The sequence below is a fragment of the Prunus dulcis genome, chromosome 1 (genome assembly GCF_902201215.1).
Source record: "Prunus dulcis chromosome 1, ALMONDv2, whole genome shotgun sequence".
In the NCBI taxonomy this organism is placed as follows: domain Eukaryota; kingdom Viridiplantae; phylum Streptophyta; class Magnoliopsida; order Rosales; family Rosaceae; genus Prunus; species Prunus dulcis.
Window position 1 is genome coordinate 42,068,646 of NC_047650.1, and position 20,441 is coordinate 42,089,086.

Genomic DNA, 20,441 nt, shown 5'->3' on the forward strand with positions numbered 1-20,441 from the left:
CATCAAATGACCATCCCTCACCAACGGTTCCGGCTCAAACGGTTCTCCACTTGGCCCCATGGGCCTTTCATAAATCCGTGTCAAGGCCGTGTTCATTGGATCCGGTTCGTAGACCTCTAAAGCATCATAATCGTACTCATCCTCCACAATCATATTATGGAGGATGATGCAAGTCATCATAATGCTTCTGAGGATCTCCTCATCAAACATACGGGCCGCACCTTGAATAATCAACCACCGAGCTTGAAGGATGCCAAAACACCTTTCGACATCTTTCCTATATCCCTCTTGATAGGTAGCAAATAATTTTTGCTTCTGGGATCGGGGATTCGGAATGGATTTGACAAAAGTGGTCCACCTCGGGTAGATGCCGTCAGCTAGATAATATCCCGTCTGGTATACTGTATTGTTGACTTGATAGGTGACATTGGGGCCCTGGCCTCTCAATACATCGTTGAAGACCGGGGATTGACCCAGCACGTTGAGGTCATTTTGGGATCCTGCAACTCCAAAGAAGGCATGCCAAACCCATGTGTCGAAGCCAGCAACGGCTTCAAGGATGATACTTTTTTGGCCTTTTCTATTTCCGTAATCACCTTGCCAGGCAGTTGGGCAATTCTTCCATTGCCAGTGCATGCAGTCGATGCTACCAATCATTCCTGAAAATCCTCGAGCTTCGGCTTTTTGTAGAAGCCGTTGGAGGTCCCTGGGAGTAGGTCTACGCAGGTAGTCCCTAGTGTACAGAGTTTCAACAGCTTGACAAAATCTTACCAAAGCCTCCAACGTAGTGGACTTTCCCATCCGGGCAATCTCATCCACCTGATCAGCAGATGCTCCATACGCCAACATTCGTATAACAGCTGTAAGCTTTTGCTCCGGAAGAAGCCCCAAAACCCCAGTAGCATCACACTTTTGAACAAAGTATGCATCATAATTGCAAATATCATGCATGACTTTATTGAACAAATGAGGTTGCATTCTAAATCGCCTTCAAAAATCAACATCAGAGGACAAAGAAGTTGGGATAAAATAATCTTCCAAAAGATTCTTACCTCGAGAATGCCTATGTCTTTCCACATTTCGGCGGCGGCCGACTTGTGAACCACGGCGGCGACCTTGGTTCTCTTCATCTTGCAAAGCCACTGCTATGAGAACTTGTTCATCGACTTGTCTCTGCAACTCATTGATTTCATCTGCTCTACGGTTTCTCTCATTTGTTTCTCACTCTTGCCTCTCCAAGCATCTCCTAAATTCTTCCATTGAGAATGAATGAAGTATGAATTCTAAACTCTGAGAAATGAAAATATAGAAAGATGTGGTGTGAGAGGTATGAGCTGAGCCTCTGGTTTTATAGAAAATTTTGGCAAGATAGACATGCCACGTGGCTTGATTTTATTGGATGAAAATTTATCTGAAATTTGAAATTCATCCGAAATTTGAACCCTAATTTGTATGAAATTTGAATTTTGAAATTCATCCGAAATTTGAACCCAAATTTATCTGAGTTTTGAATTTTGAAATTCATTCGAAATTTGAACCCAAAAATTTATCTGAAATTTGAATTTTGAAATTCATCCGAAATTTGAATCCAAAAATCTTATTCGGAAATTTTATATGATTATGAATAGTCTTGACACGTAGGAACCCGAAAATCTTATCTGAAAATATTACCCAAATTCATTATTTTCATTAAAAAATATGAGGAAAAAACAAAAAAATGAATAGTGATTGCCCTTAACCATGGCAATAGGTGGAAACACGAAATATTATTTGCAAGGGCAACCACTATTCAAGTGAATAGTGGCTGTCCTAACTCCACTTTTGCCATGACTAAGGGCTAATGGGTGGAGTTGCTCTAACCTTCCTTGCATTTTCCTGACCTTCAATTTTAGCCATCCAGTAGATCGCGTAGCCAAAAAGATATTATCTTATCTTGTCGACAGAAACGTTTGAGGACCTTGACTATGCGTATTTCGAATTTATTCATCTGCGCTGCAACCACACAAACCACTGCCCAGAAAAAATAATTTATTATGAAATAACTTCTTCTGCTCGAGTCGGATCGGAAGGCCAACTTGTGCATAATTTGTAGTTGGTCTTATCTGAACCAGTATCAATTAATGGATGCCAGGAAAGCCCATAAAGCCTCCTCTTCATCCTCACCATCCTCTTCATCAAAACGTTGGGAGTACCAAGTGTTCTTGAGCTTCAGAGGTGAAGACACACGCAAGGGCTTCACAGGCCACCTCCACGCCGCATTATCTGGTGACGGATTCCGCGCCTTTCTTGATGACAACGAGCTAAAAAGGGCGGAATTTATAAAAACCCAACTGGAGCAGGCAATCGACGGGTCCATGATCTCCATAATTGTCTTCTCCAAGAGGTATGCCGATTCCAGTTGGTGTCTTGACGAGCTGGTGAAGATCATGGAGTGCAGAGAAAGGCAACAGGTTTTTCCATTGTTCTATAATGTTGATGCTTCAGATGTCCGGAAACAAACTGGTAGTTTTGCACAAGCATTTGAGAAACATGAAGCGGGCATCTGTGAAGGTAAACATGAGAAAGAAAAGGTACAGCGGTGGAGAAATGCTCTCACTCAAGCTGCAGATTTGTGTGGGGAAGATCTCAAAAATGCTGATGGGTAATTACTAATTTCTTGTTCCTTGGATTATCATCTCCTTACTTGACAACCATATGTTTTCTGTCCTTTTTGCTTTTGTTTTTGTTTTTCCAACCATAATGTTAAATCCCAATCTTAATTGTTAATTATATCTTAGTATAAAAAAAGAAAATAATTTGCTCATTCTAAATTATTAAGTTAGGGATTCAATTTAACCTTGTAGTTTGCTCTGCTTCTGTGTTTAATTGCCAGGCATGAAGCAAAGTTTATCAAGAAAATTCTTGGGAAGGTTAATAACTTGGTGAACAGCAAATACCAATTAGACACCGAAGACCTTGTTGGAATTACTTCTCGGGTGAACGAAGTTGTTCGCATGATTGGTATTGAAAATTCAGGTTCTAAGGATGTTGTTCGCATGATTGGTATTTTGGGGATGGGCGGCATTGGAAAAACAACGCTTGCCAAAACCATTTATAACAATTTTGGACCTATCTTTGAAGGTAGGAGTTTCCTTGCAGACGTGAGGGAAGTATTTGCAAACCAACGCAGTAATGGTCTGGTTGGTTTGCAAGAACAACTTCTAAATGATATCTTGAAAAACGAGGGCATAAAAGTTGGATCTGTTGCTAAAGGGATCGATATGATAAGAGAAAGACTTTGCTGTAAAAGAGCACTTGTCATAATTGACGATGCAGATGATCTACAGCAACTACAAGCAATAGCTAGAGCTCGTGATTGGTTTGGTCCTGGAAGTAGAATTGTTATAACAACAAGAAATCAACATTTGCTAGACCAAGTTGGAGTGGATAGCACATATATGGCTCAAGCAATGGACGAGGAAGAAGCTCTAGAGCTCTTTAGTTGGCATGCCTTTGAAATTGGTTATCCTGATCAAGAATATCTTGACCTCTCAAAACGTGTAATTCGTTACTGTCAAGGCTTGCCACTAGCGCTTCGAGTTGTAGGGTCTTTTCTGATTAAAAGACCCACAGCGGAGTGGGAAAGCCACTTGGAGAAATTGGAAAGAAGTCCTGATGGAGATATTCAAAAAATACTCAGAATAAGCTTTGACGGGCTACCTGATGAGGAAAAGAGAGAGATATTCCTTGATATATCTTGTTTCTTTATAGGAATGGACAAGGACTATGTAACACAAATATTAAAGGGATGTGGCTTTGCTCAACCGATAGGAATCAGTGTCCTCATTGAACGGTGCCTTGTAACTGTTAGTGAGGAAAACAAGCTGATGATGCATGATTTGCTTCGAGACATGGGAAGAGAAATCGTTCGTGAAAAGTCCACCGGCCGTCCTGAAAAATTTAGTAGATTGTGGAAAGGTGAAGACGTAATAGATGTATTGAGTGATGAATCTGTAAGTATTTTCCCAGTAAAGTTTTAGAATGCATCATGCAAGAGAAGCATATGTATCCAGTGTCTATAATAAATTAAAATGTCCTTCTCCATTTCTTTATTTTTTTGGTTTAGTACAAGCGCTAAATCAAAGTAAAAGAGGGGGTTCTCACACATCCACGCTACCAAGGTGCCATTTGAACATGAGACCTTAGTCCGCAAGTTTAGACCATTTTTCACTTCACTAGACCTATTTCTTATATTATATCCATTAATATCAAAGCTCAATTAGGCATAACCAACAAAAAAATATGTGCTTTAATTGCAAACACAAACTATTAATTATACCACTTGGTTAATACATACACGGATTTTCATGTTTGTAAATCATTTTTCTAACTCGGTATCTTTTGTTAACAGGGAACTAAAAAAATTGAAGGAGTTGCTCTACATGGCTCTTACGGGACTAGATTCAGTGCACAAGCATTTACCAACATGAAAAAACTGAGGTTACTCCACCTCAACTACGTAGAGCTCACTGGAGAGTACAAATATTTTCCCAAAAAGTTAATATGGTTGTGCTGGCATAGATTCCCTTTAGAGTCCATACCAGATGACTTTCCTGTGCAACCAAAACTAGTTGCTTTAGACCTGCAGTGGAGCGCACTCAAAATAGTTTGGAAGGATTGCAAGGTATAATAATCTCAACCAAAACTAGTTGTTGTTGGTTCTTTCCTTCTGGTTCGATACATATATTATACTTCACCTTCTCTTCATTTTGGTTTAATTTCTGTATCTGAGACCTTCCTTTTGGATTTTAATTTCCATTCTAATTTTGTTTTTGTGTAACAGTTGCATCAGAATTTGAAAATCCTTAATCTCAGCCATTCCTATGAGCTAACAAAATCACCAGACTTTTCAAAACTCCCAAATCTCGAGGAATTGATATTGAAACGCTGTGAGAGTTTGTCTGAGGTTCACTCATCCATCGGGGATCTTGGAAGACTTTCTTTGGTAAATCTTGAAGGCTGCGTAAGCCTAAAGGATCTTCCACTGAATTTCTATAAATCCAAGTCTATTGAAACTCTTCTACTTAATTGGTGTTTAAGTTTTGAAAAGTTGGCTGAGGGCTTAGGGGACATGGTATCATTGACAACTCTGAAAGCGGATGTGACAGCCATAAGACAAATACCATCTTCCATATTAAAATTGAAGAAACTGAAAGTTTTATCTTTATGTGATCTTTTGCCTCCTTCGTTGCAAAGTTTAAGCTCTTTAAGAGATTTAGCTCTTGCAGACCGGAGTTTAACTGATGATGCATTCCCCAAGGATCTCGGTAGCCTAATTTCCTTAGAAAATTTAGATTTGGCAGGAAATGATTTTTGCAGCCTACCAAGCTTCAGTCGTCTTTCAAAGCTTCATGATTTGTCTTTAAATGTGTGCGAAAATCTTCGTGCAATCCCAGATTTACCAACAAATTTGAAAGTCTTAAAAGCAGGATATTGCTTAGAATTGGAAAAAATGCCAGATTTTTCAGAAATGTCAAATATAAAAGAATTGTATCTAAGTGGTTCGGACAAACTCACTGAGATTCCAGGCCTGGATAAGTCATTAAACTCCATGACAATGATTTATATGGATGGCTGCACTAATCTCACTGCTGATTTTAGGAAGAACATCCTACAGGTCAATCCTTCTCTCTCTCTCTCAAACACACACATGCATCTTTCTCTTTCTATCACATACAACGCATATGTACACATGCAGGCATAAGAATGTATTTCTTATAGAAATTTGGCTCTACATGGTATAGGGATGGACTTCTTGCGGATATGGTGGCATTTTTCTCAGTGGAAATGATATTCCTGATTGGTTCGACTGTGTCCATGACGATGATATTGTGTATTTCACTGTGCCTCGAAGTGTTGGTCGTAATTTGAAAGGGTTAACTTTGTCCTTCGTTTCCTCTCCAGTCTTTTTAAGTCGTCGTAGTAGCATTAGCATTAAAAACATGACCAAGGGTGCTGAGCTTGAAGCCAGGATCATACCCGATTGTCCAATTGACGAGCTCAATTACAAGCCAGGTTATTATCTTTGGCAGGGACAGTTATCAAATGACGAGCTCAAATTGCAAGACGGTGATAAAGTCTTGATTGAAATAATAGACAATATGATGATGGGGTGAAGGTGAAGAAAACAGGTGTTAGTCTGGTATGGGACAAATTTATGAACGAAAATATGATTGATTACCATCTTTGTCGATATGAACGACGCCCATATCTGGTCAATGATGATGACATTATTTATGTCGAAGATGAGAATCACATAACAAAATCACCAGACTTTTCAAAATTCCCAAATCTCGAGAAGTTGATATTGAAAGGTTGTGGCAACTTATTTAAGGTTCACTCATCTATTGGGGATCTTGGAAGACTTTCTTTGGTAGATCTTGAAGGCTGCAGAAAGCTAAAGGATCTCCCACTGAATTTCTATAAATCCAAGTCTATTGAAACTCTTATACTGAATGGTTGTTCAAGATTTGAAGACTTGGCTGATGGCTTAGGGGACATGGTATCATTAACAATTTTGGAAGCAGATTACACAGCCATCAGACGAATTCCAAGTCTCGCTGGTCTTTCAAAGCTCAAGGTCTTGTGTTTAAATGCATGCAGAGAACTTCTTGCAATCCCAGATTTACCAACCAATTTGTATGTTCTGAAAGCAAATGGCTGCCCAAAATTGGAAACAATTCCAGATTTTTCAAAAATGTTGAATATGAGAGACCTGCAGGATAGCTTCCTCAAAATAGTTTGGAAGGGTTGCATGGTATAATAATCTCAACCAAAACTAGTTGTTGTTGGTTCTTTCCTTCTGGTTCTATACATATATTATACTTCACCTTCTCTTCATTTTGGTTTAATTTCTGTATCTGAGACCTTCCTTTTGGATTTTAATTTCCATTCTAATTTTGTTTTTGTGTAACAGTTGGATCAGAATTTGAAGATCCTTAATCTCAGCAATTCCTATGAGCTAATAAATTCACCAGACTTTTCAAAACTCCCAAATCTCGAGGAATTGATATTGAAAGGTTGTAAGGAGTTGATTAAGGTTCACTCATCTATTGGGGATCTTGGAAGACTTTCTTTGGTAAATCTTGAAGACTGCGAAATGCTAAGGGATCTCCCACTGAATTTCTATAAATCCAAGTCTATTGAAACTCTTATACTTAATGGTTGTTGGAGATTTGAAGACTTGGCTGATGGCTTAGGGGACATGGTATCATTAACAATTTTGGAAGCAGATTACACAGACATCAGACAAATTCCATCTTCCATAGTAAAATTGAAGAAGTTGAGAATTTTATCTCTATCTGGTGAGAATTTTGAAATTCCATCTTTTACCCCTTTCGTTACATGCCTTCAACTCTTTAATAGAGTTATTATGTCTTGCAGGCTGCTGGTTAACTGAGGATGCAATCCCCAAGGACCTCGGTAGCCTAATTTCCTTAGAAGATCTGCTTCTTGAAGACAATGACTTTTGGAGCCTACCAAGTCTCGCTGGTCTTTCAAATCTCAAAGTCTTGTGTGTAAATGCATGCAAAAACCTTCGTGCAATCCCAGATTTACCAACCAATTTGTATGTTCTGAAAGCAAATGTCTGCCCAAAATTGGAGACAATTCCAGATTTTTCAAAAATGTTGAATATGAGAGAATTGTATCTCAATGATTCGGTCAAACTCACTGAGGTTCCAGGCTTGGATAAGTCATTAAACTCCATGACAAGGATTCATATGGAAGGCTGCACCAATCTCACTGCCGATTTTAGGAACAGCATCCTACAGGTCTCTCTCTCTCTCTCTCTCTCTCTCTCACACACACACACACACACACAGAGGCACAGCTGCAGTTGCGGCCCATGTAATGATATATGCAAGCATGTATAAGACTGTCTTGCTTCTGGTGTGCAGAGATGGACTTCTTGCGGATTTGGTGGAATTTATTTGAATGGAATTTATGATATTCCTGAGTGGTTCAAAATCGTCAATGATGTGGACAATATCGTCTTCTTTGAAGTTCCTCAAAGAATCATGGGTCGTGATTTAAAAGGGTTGACTATATGCTTCATTTACTCTTATTTTGTTTGGGGCCCAACTTCTGAAACTCCTATTGGCATAATCATTAGAAATCTTACCCAACAAAATACTTTGCACGCCAAGATAGCGTTTGCCAGATATGGAAGACCAGCAGCCCATTCGTTTTTGTCAAACGAACCTGAAGATCTTTGGCAGGGACAATTGTCAAACGATGTGCTCCGTTTGCATGGCGGGGACCAAGTCTCCATTCTTGTAAGGCCTCTAGTTAATTTTGGGAGAGTGAGGAAGATAGGGGTTCATCTAGAATGGGACAAAGTCATGAAGGAAAATCATGACTGGGAACCAAATCGGGATTTTTCAGGGGGAGTTGATGACAAGTTGGATCCTCATTTGTATGATTTGGAAACAAATCGGGATTTTTTGGGGGGAATTGATGATGAGGCAAGACCAAGCCATGGCGCATCTGTTCCCGGTGATCAAGTGAGTGCTATAGATGAAGAATCAGCAATGGAAGACGATCCTCTCGGCCATGGCGATCTATGTACTCGTTTGTCATTGTCTATCATGGAGAATCTGGATTTTTCTGGAGGAGCTGATGATGGGGCAGGACGGAGCCATGGTGCATTTGTCCGCACTAATCAATCGGGTGCTGTAGATAAACAATTAGAACGGGACAAAGTCATGAAGGAAAATATGGATAATTCGGATCCTGATTTGTATGATTTGGAAACAAATCGGGATTTTTTATCATTGTCTATCATGGAAAATTTGGATTTTTCTGGAGGAGCTGATGATGGGGCAGGACGGAGCCATGGCGCATTTGTCCGCACTAATCAATCGGGTGCTGTAGATAAACAATTAGAATGGGACAAAGTCATGAAGGAAAATATGGATAATTCGGATCCTCATTTGTATGATTTGGAAACAAATCAGGATTTTTCAGGGGGAGTTGATGACAAGTTGGATCCTCATTTGTATGATTTGGAAACAAATTGGGATATTTTGGCAGTGAAACCATATTTGGATTTTTTGGGGGGAATTGATGATGAGGCAAGACCTAGCCATGGCGCATCTGTTCCCGGTGATCAAGTGAGTGCTATAGATGAAGAATCAGCAATGGAAGACAATCCTCTCGGCCAAGGCGATCTATCTACTCGTTTGTCATTGTCTATCATGGAAAATCTGGATTTTTCTGGAGGAGCTGATGATGGGGCAGGACGGAGCCACGGCGCATTTGTCCGCACTAATCACTCGGGTGCTGTAGATAAACAATTAGAATGGGACAAAGTCATGAAGGAAAATATGGATAATTCGGATCCTCATTTGTATGATTTGGAAACAAATCGGGATTTTTTGTCATTGTCTATCATGGAAAATCTGGATTTTTCTGGAGGAGCTGATTAGAGTCGGACGAAGTCATGAAGGAAAATATGGATGATCCGGATCCTCATTTGTATGATTTGGAAACAAATCGGGATTCTTCAAGGGAGTTGATGACGCATTTGTTCCCAATCAAACAAGTGTTATACATGCATTTGTTCGGACTAATCAATTGACTAATGTGAATGAACAATTAGCATTGGAGGAAGAAGAAGCCATGATGAAGCAGAGAGAAATTGCAATCTTGATTTTTATGCCCAAACATAGATCCCAAAATATAGAAAAATCCTATGCAATCCAAATTCTATAAAACAGTCCAGTTGGACTATTCAATGGACTTACCAATACAAACAACCCTTGAAAATTATACAATTTAAAAAATTGCCACTGCAATAATATTACTAGATACCCAAATACAAAGCCCACTTTGTTGCAAAAATGCCCATTACAATTTAAAAAATTGCCACTGCAATAATTCGTATCCTCATGAGAGAACTGTATCCAAGTGATTCGTTCAAACTCACTGAGGTTCCAGGCTTGGATAAGTCATTAAACTCCATGACAAGGATTCATATGGAAGGCTGCGCCAATCTCACTGCGGATTTTAGGAACAACATCCTACAGGTCTCTCTCTCTCTCTCTCTCTCTCTCACACACACACACACACACACAATCTGACTGCCCATGTAATGGTATATGCATGCATGTATAAGAATGTATTGCTTCTGGTGTGCAGAGATGGACTTCTTGCGGATTTGGTGGAATTTAGTTGAATGGAATTTATGATATTCCTGAGTGGTTCAAAATTCTCAATGATGTGGACGGTATCTTCTTCTTTGAAGTTTCTCAAAAAATCATGGGTCGTGATTTAAAAGGGTTGACTATATGCTTCGTTTACTCTTATTTTGTTTTTGGCCCAAAACTTGAAGATTCTGAAGGTCCTATTGGCAATATAGTTAGAAATCTTACCAAACAAACTGCTTTGCACACCAAGATAGCATTTAGAAATCTTACCAAACAAACTGCTTTGCAGACCAAGATAGCATTTGCCAGATACGGAAGACCTGAAAACGATTATCTTTGGCAGGGACAATTGTCAAACGATGTGCTCCATTTGCAAGGCGGGGATCTCCATTCTTGTAAGGCCTCTAGTTGATTTTGTGAGAGTGAAGAAGACAGGGGTTCATCTAGAATGGGACATAGTCATGAAGGAAAATATGGATAATCCGGATCCTCATTTGTATGATTTGGAAACAAATCGGGATTTTCAGGGGGAGTTGATGTCGCATTTGTTCCCAAATCAAACTAGTGTTATACATGAACAATTAGCAGTGGAACCATATCTGGATTTTTTTGGAGGAACTGATAATGAGGCAGGACGGAGCCATGACGCATTTGTTCGGACTAATCAATCAAGTGCTGTGAATGAACAATTAGCAACGGAGTTGATGACTCCATTTCAAGAAATTGTATCCTACTGAGCAAGCCATCAATCTTGATGGAGGAAGCAGAAGCCATGATGAAGCAGGGAGAAATTGCAATCTTGATTTCTGTATTTCTTAATCTTTTAAGCTATTTGACCACAAAAAAAAAATCTTTTAAGCTACACGTGCCTTGCCTTGCACACCTAACTCACCCCTGAATTATACCAACAACCCAATGCGGGTTAAAAATAACAGGAAATCTACTTCAATGATTTGGTGATGAGCTGACTCAAATGAGAGAGCTATGCAAAGACCACCACCTGTCCCGAAGCCCCACATGTCACATTCTGGTGCACTCTTCACTTTTGTAAGTAGCAGACACGTGTCAGCATAAGCAATACTATGCTTTGCACCTCCTTCACACAAAATAAAGGGTTAATCGTTTTATTAGTCCTTGAACTTAGACCCGATTTGCATTTCAGTACCTCAATTTTCAAAATGGTTTCCGTGGTCCTTCAACTTTATTTTGTTAAGACAAATGGTCATATCCTCAATTTTGTTAACTTTTCTGTTAAATACAGGAGTAAAATAGTATTTTTTATTATATATTTTTACATTTTAAATTGATTAAAATATAAATAAAATATTTAAATAAAAAAAAGTGAACTTCCACATTGACAAAAAAGTAATAAAAAATTCCTTTTTTTTTCAAATATTAATTTTAAAAAAAGTTAAATTATATCAAACAAATAAATTTAAATTGAAAATTGAAAACGAAAAAATCTCTCACCCAACCCGACCATGACCTCACCCATCCTTTCCCAGCCCCTCTCTATCTTCGCCTTTCTTTTAGTATAAGTTTTGATTTGATTTAAATGCAAGATGAATTATGCATATAGATAAGAAGAACTCAAGATTATGAAAAATTGGTCTTTGATACAACGACAGATTTTGATTTGGAATGGGGTTGGGGACGATGAGATTTTGGTGGGGGGGGGGGGCGATGAAATTTTTTTCTGCACCGGCCTGCTCTCGTTCCGTATTTGCTCTTTTGCCACCGCCACCAGCTCCTTGAGCTCTTTTGATTTTGTTGTGTATTGCACGTCGTACGCGTCAATTTCCGAGTGTAGGCGGCAAAGTAGCGATTTTCATCGATGAAGACGGTGCGGCCGTTGTTGTTAGACCGAAAATGAGGAAGTTGCAGGGGGTTGAGCATTTCCGGAAGGCGTCCGAGATGGGCTTCATGTCGGCGTACGACATTTTGAATGTGTCGTTGGATTTGGCGGCGTAGTAGAGGAGGGTGTTGATGACGGTGGTGTTGGAAACCTAGGTTCGACACTCACAAAACACAAGTAAATACACGTTTGCTGAATACTCAAATGCTGGGAGAATATCTATTATGAATTAAAGAACTACTATGGCAATAAATAGCCTTACAAAAGAGTAACTGAAAGCTGGAAGTATGCAGTCCACATTTTACAATCCAACAACGTGGTACATGATTAAATCAGAATCAAAACAAATAACTTATTCCTAAAGAATAGGATTTATCAATAACAACTGAAACAGCCCTACAAACTAGGATAACTAACCCTTACGGCTAGGAAATCTTAACAACTTCAACAGGTCGTGGGGAGCTGGGGGACGGTAGTGGAGGCGGTTGTTGTGGAGGTTATTGTGGCGGCGGAGATATAATTTTTAATTCATTTTTTCGATTTTAATATAAAAATATCATTTTACCCCTGCATTTAACAGAAAAAGTTAACAAAATTGACAGCATGACTGTTAATCCTAACAAAAATGAAGTTGAAGGACCACAGGTACTATTTTGGAAATTGAGATACTCAAATTCAAATCGGGTCTAAATTTAGGGACTAATAAAATGATTAACTCCAAAATAAAATACTCATGGATTGTAGAAAACAATTCGAGCAAAAGGTTGTGCCGATATTCTACAATGTGGAGGCTACGGATGTGAGGAATCAGACTGGTTGTTTTGCAAAGGCGTTTCAGGAGCATAGACGAAAGAAAAAAGCTAAAGAGTAATCTGACTGGTCCTTTTCGTTCTTTTTCTTTTTATTTTTGCCAACTCTGTGTTGGTAATATTTTATGTTCTTTATGTGAAAATATTTGGGAATTTCTGTGTTTGTATTCTTCTCCCCTTATGAGATATTTATATTATATGAGATTGCTCTTTACTAGGCCGAATAATACAGGGAGCTTCACATTTAAGCCCAACACATAGATCCCAAAATATATAAAAACCCTATGCAATCCAAATTCTATAAAACAGCCCAATATTCAATAGACTTACCAATACAAACAACCCTCGAAAATTGTACAATTTAAAAAACTGCCATTGCAATAATATTACTAGGTGCCCAAACACAATTTTTCATAAAACAACCCAAAACCTGCCCAGCCCACTTTGTTACAAAGTACCCATTACAAAAACGACAAAAAAAGAAGAAGATATCTTATGCTTTTGGCCCTTGAATAGAACCCTCTTTGTCTTGATATCCATCTTTCATACAACTGCATTATATGTAGTCTTTTGACACGCTGCATTATTTGTATCTATATCAATTTTTCAACAGAAATTTAATATATTATTTTTTTGTCTAGAAAATTAGTAGTAGATAAGGTGATTACAATAAATTTGTAATCTTTTTACACACTGTATGTCTCCATTTTTTTTAAACTTGTAATATTAAATTTAAAACCCATACAGCTATAGTCTGATGTTAAGGATATTCCTTTTTCTTTTTCTTTTTTTAAGAAAAAAAATTACACACATACTTCACAGGGGTACCCCCACAATTCATTGTAATAACCAGAACATTTTATATATTTTTTTATCAAGTAAAAACTTCATTAGATAAACTTCAACGGTACAATCAAAGACATCAATAAGACATCTGAAATACCAATTTCAATAGGACAACAAACTAACATGCTAAAAGTAAAACTAAAATGGATAAAAGCCGCACTAAAACTACTAGCACACATCACCATAATTAGCCATAAGCCTAAACAAAACCCACAAACCCGACATAACCAAAACTCTAAAATAACCCATGAACCTAAACAAACCTTACCACTACCAGTTCAAGAATCGTCTTCGCATGACAGGTTTCAGATCTTGGCCAATCTACATTCATCTGGTATGTGGTCAGAAGAATTTTATTCAACTTTTCACTCAATATATGGAAGTTAAAAAGCACTTAAAAAAGTGTCAGCTAGAATTATATTTCACTCATAAATATACTATGCTTGCTCCTACATATGGCCAAAAGTCACTAGCTCAAAACCTAGTTTAACTTCATCCATAATCTTCCTCAGATAAAAAAATAAAATAAAAACCTTAATTTTTACTTTTACTCCAATGACATATCTAAGGCTAAAGTGACACACTTTTTTATTTTTTCTACATCAAGTATTATCGTTTTTCAAAATTTAATTATCTCAGTACCTAAAAAAAATCATATGGAAACAAGAACCATCAAAGAACTAGTACCTATCAAGATAGTAAAGTGATAGGCTCCTTTCCCAAAGATCTGATAACAACCTTAGCCAACACTATGTAACTTAATTCAGCAATTCATATCCATAGCCAACACACTTTTTAAAAATAATATTCAAAGAGTATAGCCCGCTATATTATGATTTTTTTTTTTCTTTCCAAAAAATAGTATACCCTACAATACCCAAGTCTCTATTGTCCGCTTTTAATTTTTTACTTTTCCATAGTTTTACCTATATAAAGAATTTAACATTTTCCCGTTTAATACTTGTATTATACACGTACATATGTATTTTCAATAATACTTCCATTTTCCATACACGTTTTAAAGACTCGGTACAATACACGTTTTGTAAAAAGCAAACATATAATACATCTATTGTACACATACGTACGTATTTTTTATTTTTAATACACGTGGTTTTTACAAAATTTTCAATAATACACACAAAATTCACGTATTATACACATAATTTCAACATATTTATTGAATAAAATTAATATGTATTAAAATATTATATAGTGGCCGAACTTTTCAATTGTAACTTGCCAAAGTTTTGCTAAATAAAACACGTACATATTTTGTTCATTTTTTCCCGTTCTGTATTTTACTAATATGAAAGAAATTGAGAGGCTGAGATTATCTCTTACTTGTTGTAAGAAAATTGCGAGATGGTGATTTTGCAATCCTTGCCAACGAGAACAACAATTTCAAACAAGGTTTTATGGGTATAGTAGTAAGAGAGGTGGTAGTATTCTTCATGTAAAGTGTTTGAAAAGTGAGCAATTACCAAGACCACTCCAACACAGCATGCAATTCTCTATGAAAAATAATGTGGGTGGTAACATAATTTAGTAGCACTTGAGAGAACGATGTAGATCAAAGGCAAACATTCTCACGAAAAAAAAGAAAAAGAAAAAATTGAACTCTCAGATTAATTTACTGTGAAATTTCTCTCTTTTCAATATCTACTTTGGATATGTTGAAACTTGAAACCCCAACTCACTTTGGCCAACTCCGAAATCGGGGTACTTTTCAAGTGTTTTGACGCGTGGCATACGCCATTCAAGTGTTTTAGACCGCCCAGGCGTTTTGAAAATGCAGCAACAAGCTAGGCGTTATGAAACCTGACTTTCATAATACAGCCCAGCATATAAAGAAGCGTAGAAGTAATCACTCCCCCGGCCTTTTGAATGCAGCAACAAGCCACGCATTAAGAACAATCACTTAAGTGTGAGGAAATTCTTGGCATTAATGCAACTAGACAGGCTTCTATAAGAAACATAGAACTATTTGAAGACCATTCTGCACTGAATGTACATCACAAAACATATACATGACTATTAACGCAAGATCAATGGTCTACCTGCTTTTATTGCCTCCCTAGCTAGTTGCTCATCCATCCCAGAAGAGAAGTCTTTACTTTTTGCTTGTTACTTGGCCATTCAAACTCTGTTCAACCTCCTATCTCCAACCGCTTTTGCTTCGAAGAGAAATCTTTCGGGTGCAGCACATAATATATGCCTAGCCAATCAGTATTCTGGTTCTGTTTTTGCATTATTTGGGTGAGTTCACAGAAAATGATCTTTGATCTGTAAGATTACAAAGCATCTACTTGCATGTAGGGTTATTTTCTGTATTATATAGCAGGGGTTTATTTTTTATGCACAATATAGTGGGGTTAACATGAAAGAGTCAGGTGATTGTAAATGACACATGATCTCCATGTGAAAAACATAGTGCAAAATCTGGAAGACCCCCACATAACATTGATTGATTGTGACTTGAAACAACTCAGTATGTAAAGATATACATATGTTGTCTGAAAAATAAGGTAGTGAATGATAGGTAGGGCATGAACAAACAGGTTATCGCAACCATTAACCTCTGGACCTCAATGAATATGACTGAACAAGAGTAGGCTATGTCCACCCGACCTAAACATGGACACTCACAAGCACATTCTTACCAACAATTCCAAGTTCAAAGTATTCAAGTCCAACAGGAGTGAAGTAAAAGTTGCAATGTACTTTTAACATCTCGATAAATGGATAGAAAAGTTGTCCACGATATAATTTGAGATTCAAAAAAGTCGTTGGAGCATTTCAAAATTTTATAACTTGAATTTACAGTACAAGAGGTGGAGGAGGGTAAAGTAGAAACTTGTTGAGCTTTGTCATCGCTTGGGGCAGGACTTTGTATGCAGGTTATCAAGCTTCTCGGCATACTCAATCGGAGTTGCCTCATTGTCAAACACTTCATCCCATATCTTAACAAGATCTGTTTGCAAGGTTATTGGGTTAGTATAGGATATGAACTAATGGAAAATATGAATCATAAACCCTATAAAAATGGCCAGGATGACTAACAAATCAGAAAATATGGAATGATTCAATCAAGACACAGTGCAAGCATTACCAGTCGCTGAGACTGATATACCACATTGATATAGGTATACTCTACTTAAAAAGAATTTGAAATCCAGGAATTCAACTGTAAGCTTTTGAAAATCTCAAGGAATTTAAAACGGAAGCATGCATACCAGCGTTGTCTGAGGATGAAAGAAACATGATGAGTGTGTCAAATCTTGGAACCCTGGTTAAGTTCTCCAAATAATTGACGGCCAAATCCATTTCTTCACTGCCAAAGAAATAAATCAAAGGTGGGGCCATAAGCATTTTATCAAAGCTCAACAAGAAAAACATACATATCATACATAAACATTACTTACACGAAAAAGGTTGCCACACACTTGATAATGTCAAGAAGTATGGGAACAGTCAAAGCATTTTTGAATATCTGCGGCAATGCACTTGGAGATATAGCCTGTACAGAAATACCACCAAAAATAACATGAAACAAAGTAACAGCATAAATGGAAAGTCAGAATGAGTGATGATTTCCTAAACAAATACCAACTGCATTCACAATCCTTTATGGACATTTGAAATTGTTCGAAAGGGACAGAACAAATGGGGAACTTCTTGGATGGCCCCTAGCATGCAGAAGCCAGATGGCAGACTGACAATGCAATTACTGGTATACTTCTGGCAACCATCCAAAGAGGACAATAGATGAGACTAATAGAATCTTTGCAGTGGTCAACCACAAGGATGATCACCATGCAAAAAGAACACATTCATGGTCACCTACTTTGGGATGACAACGAACATATGAATCTTGCATTTTGGCATTTTGGCAGACTATATTTTTTGAAGTAAACCACATGAATACTTTTGCAGACCTTCAACAGGCTAGTCTGTCGAGCATTATCTCCAGAGAATCCTCGCCAAGAAACCTCAAATTGATATGCCGAATTTGGTGGTGTGATCTTTTCCGCAGCCACAGCCTTGACTCGGGAAGCAGCTCGAGAAGCAAGCTCTTGTACCGATGCCTTCACCTCTGGATTCCTAGTTGTGTTATTTCTCTACAAAATTATCATAACATACACTAGTTCAAGAGACTAAAAGACACAGATGCAAAAGAAATAAATAAAAGTTTAAAGCAAATAAGAAGATAAAGCCATTGAGTCCAGATAACATGGTAGGAGTACACAACATATAAGTCTGATAAGAAGCTATGAAGACAAAAGCAATTAATAAGGTTCATAAACAAGTCTATCTTACTTATTCACCTGTTACTAAGAAGAAACGAAAACTCAATGACAACAACAAAAAATCAAGTAAAAGGAGCAACAAAACACTTTTCCTTGACACCTTAGTGTGATCTTGAACTGCAGTCATTTATGTTATTTGAGCACTGCTGGAGACAGGCTGGATTCTTTGTCCGTTCACTTTGGTATCCAACTTTCCCACTTTCTGCATTTCTTGTACAGGATTTTTCCGTGCTCCAGATGCTTTCTGAAGAATTGTCTGGGAATTAACAATTCAAACGAGTCAATTTAATATATATAAATGAACTGGTAGATGAGCATGATATACACCATCAAACAAAACACAAGAAATGAATTATTGTCTCCCAAAAATCAAAACTCGCCTTTCAAAAGCAAGCAGACCTGCATAGCTCGGACCTCTTCACCTTCCGACCCCTTCCTCAAAGCATTTCTGCTCTTCTTCTTCTCCTTCACTTTCGGAACGGCAAACACCTCCTCAATCTCCTCCTGAATATGGACTAACTCTATGGCTCTGGAACTTGACCCTGTCTCCGCTATCTGATTTTTCTCCGTCAAAATCTGCAACAAGCCAGCGATGTTGGGCTAGGCGGAGGCGGGTGCTAGGCGGCTAGGCGGCTGTCTAGGCGGGTTGGGTCTTTTTTCGGTGCAGAACCCGGAGGACGAAGCAACCGAAACTGAAGAAAACCAATTGAAGCTTGAGTTTGATAGAGAAGCGAAAGACCGAGCGGCTATACTCTTAAAATATTTAAAGAATATTTAAAGAGTCAAGCGGAATGTTCGTGGTAATATTTAAAAAGTATAGCCGAGCGGCTATACTCTTAAAATATTTAAAGAATATTTAAGCAGTCAAGCGGAATGTCCGTGGTAATATTTAAAGAGTATAGCCATAGCCGCGCGGCTATACTCTTCAAAAATCCGAATATAATAATATTTAAAGAGTCTAGCCATTCGGCTATACTTCTAAATTATGCGAATGTATTTAGAAAGTGTAGCCGGGCGGCTATACCTTTTAAATAGACATTTTTGTCATATCGTGGGTTTAGGGCTAAAATACCACTTTAGCACATTGGGCTAGAGTTATTTCTTCAATTATTTTATTTATACAAGCGATATTGAGGAATGAAAATTTAAATTCTTTCCGATATTTTCCATTCTAATGATTTCCAGCTATTAGTCCATTGGGCAAGAATAAAAAAATGGATTTTATTTATAACAAATAATACGGGTTAAACCCATACATACAACAAAAAAAAATAGGGATCCACCAATATTTTGTGGATCAAAGAATGTTGAATTTCATAGTATAAAATTGCTTGTATAGAAATTTACTTTTTAAAATGTATCCATCATAATTATGAACTAAACCCAATTACAGCCTTTTTTCTCATTGCACTTGACAACCCTTCTCTTCTGCTATGAGATATATCAGTCCGCAATGTATTTTATGCAGATGAAAAGTTAGATACAAAACAGTCTAACAAGACAACGAAGAGAAGTTTGCAACTCTGTTTTGAAATAAATTGAAGGTAACATAAATCATATGACATTGATATACGAAATTTTCTAAATGAGAATTCAAACAACAAGTGTTATATGAGAATTAGCATCCCGTTTGGGATTGCTTTTTTTTTGCCAAAAATTTGCTTCAGTTTAAAGTTAAGAAATTTAAGGTGTTTGGTAAAAATAAAATATCCTAATTATTTTAAAAGCAGTGGCCTTTTAACAGCAGCTTTTAAAAGCAGACTCTAGATTGCTTTTCAAAACTGCTTTCAAACGAAGCAGAGATGAACCTTTAATGAATTTTTTAAATTCCCAAAATATCATCATTCATTTTAAAAAATGACACCACCTCCACTTCCACATCCAACTCCACCACTTGCACCACCACATTCACTACCTCCACAACCAACGCCACCATCACTACCAACCACAACCACCAACTCCGCCTTCATCACCACCTCCTCCATCTCCACCCCCACCACCACCACTACCACCCTAAATCCTAAACCACCACCTCATCCAAAACTTCCACATCCATCACCACCTCCACAACCGCCATCCCCACCACCACCAGTACAACAACCACCAACTCCATATTCATCACCACTACTAACTCCACTCCATCACCGCCACTACCACCACATGATTAATACATAACACTTTCAACATCATGTCTATTTTAGTCATTATTCACAGTTACAACAATTTTATGTTAAAATTTACCAAACGATTTTGACACTGCTTTTTGTATTAATAGTACTTTAAAAATATTGTAAACCAAACATGAAGCTGCTTTACTTTACAACTAATTATTTTTAAATCACAGCAAAAGCAACTTTTTTATATATAAAAGTGATAGCAATCTTAAACTAGGCCCTAGATTATTTTACGTCTTATTGTAGTGCACATCATTGAA

At 37.6% G+C, this 20,441-nt stretch overlaps 2 protein-coding genes across 2 annotated transcripts; one reads left to right on the forward strand and one right to left on the reverse strand.

Moving 5' to 3' along the window:
- The first annotated feature begins 1,982 nt into the window (after positions 1 to 1,982).
- Positions 1,983 to 9,869, forward strand: LOC117625939 (disease resistance protein RUN1-like). Its single transcript, XM_034357543.1, is given in 9 exon segments — positions 1,983 to 2,641; positions 2,873 to 3,992; positions 4,391 to 4,663; positions 4,823 to 5,656; positions 5,784 to 6,131; positions 6,134 to 6,796; positions 6,956 to 7,320; positions 7,475 to 7,811; positions 7,938 to 9,869. Coding segments are annotated over 9 exon segments (5,991 nt in total). The 5' UTR covers positions 1,983 to 2,120; the 3' UTR covers positions 9,468 to 9,869.
- A 6,676-nt stretch (positions 9,870 to 16,545) lies between these two features.
- LOC117615336 lies at positions 16,546 to 18,256 on the reverse strand. The gene is made up of 5 exons (XM_034344402.1): positions 18,108 to 18,256; positions 17,636 to 17,818; positions 17,123 to 17,217; positions 16,934 to 17,031; positions 16,546 to 16,671 (listed from the first exon to the last, which is right to left on the reverse strand). Exons 1-5 carry the CDS (start codon positions 18,132 to 18,134, stop codon positions 16,568 to 16,570), a joined length of 507 nt encoding a protein of 168 aa, XP_034200293.1. The 5' UTR covers positions 18,135 to 18,256; the 3' UTR covers positions 16,546 to 16,567.
- Between the last annotated feature and the right edge of the window lie 2,185 nt (positions 18,257 to 20,441).

Coding starts and splice junctions, on each gene's coding strand:
- LOC117615336 (XM_034344402.1), bottom strand. CDS start 18,134: ATGACTGCAGTTCAAGATCACACTAAG. Junction 17,218..17,635: donor GACAGACTAGCCTGTTGAAG/GTCTGCAAAAGT, acceptor ATTTCTGTACAG/GCTATATCTCCAAGTGCATT. Junction 17,032..17,122: donor TGTGTGGCAACCTTTTTCGT/GTAAGTAATGTT, acceptor TTTCTTTGGCAG/TGAAGAAATGGATTTGGCCG.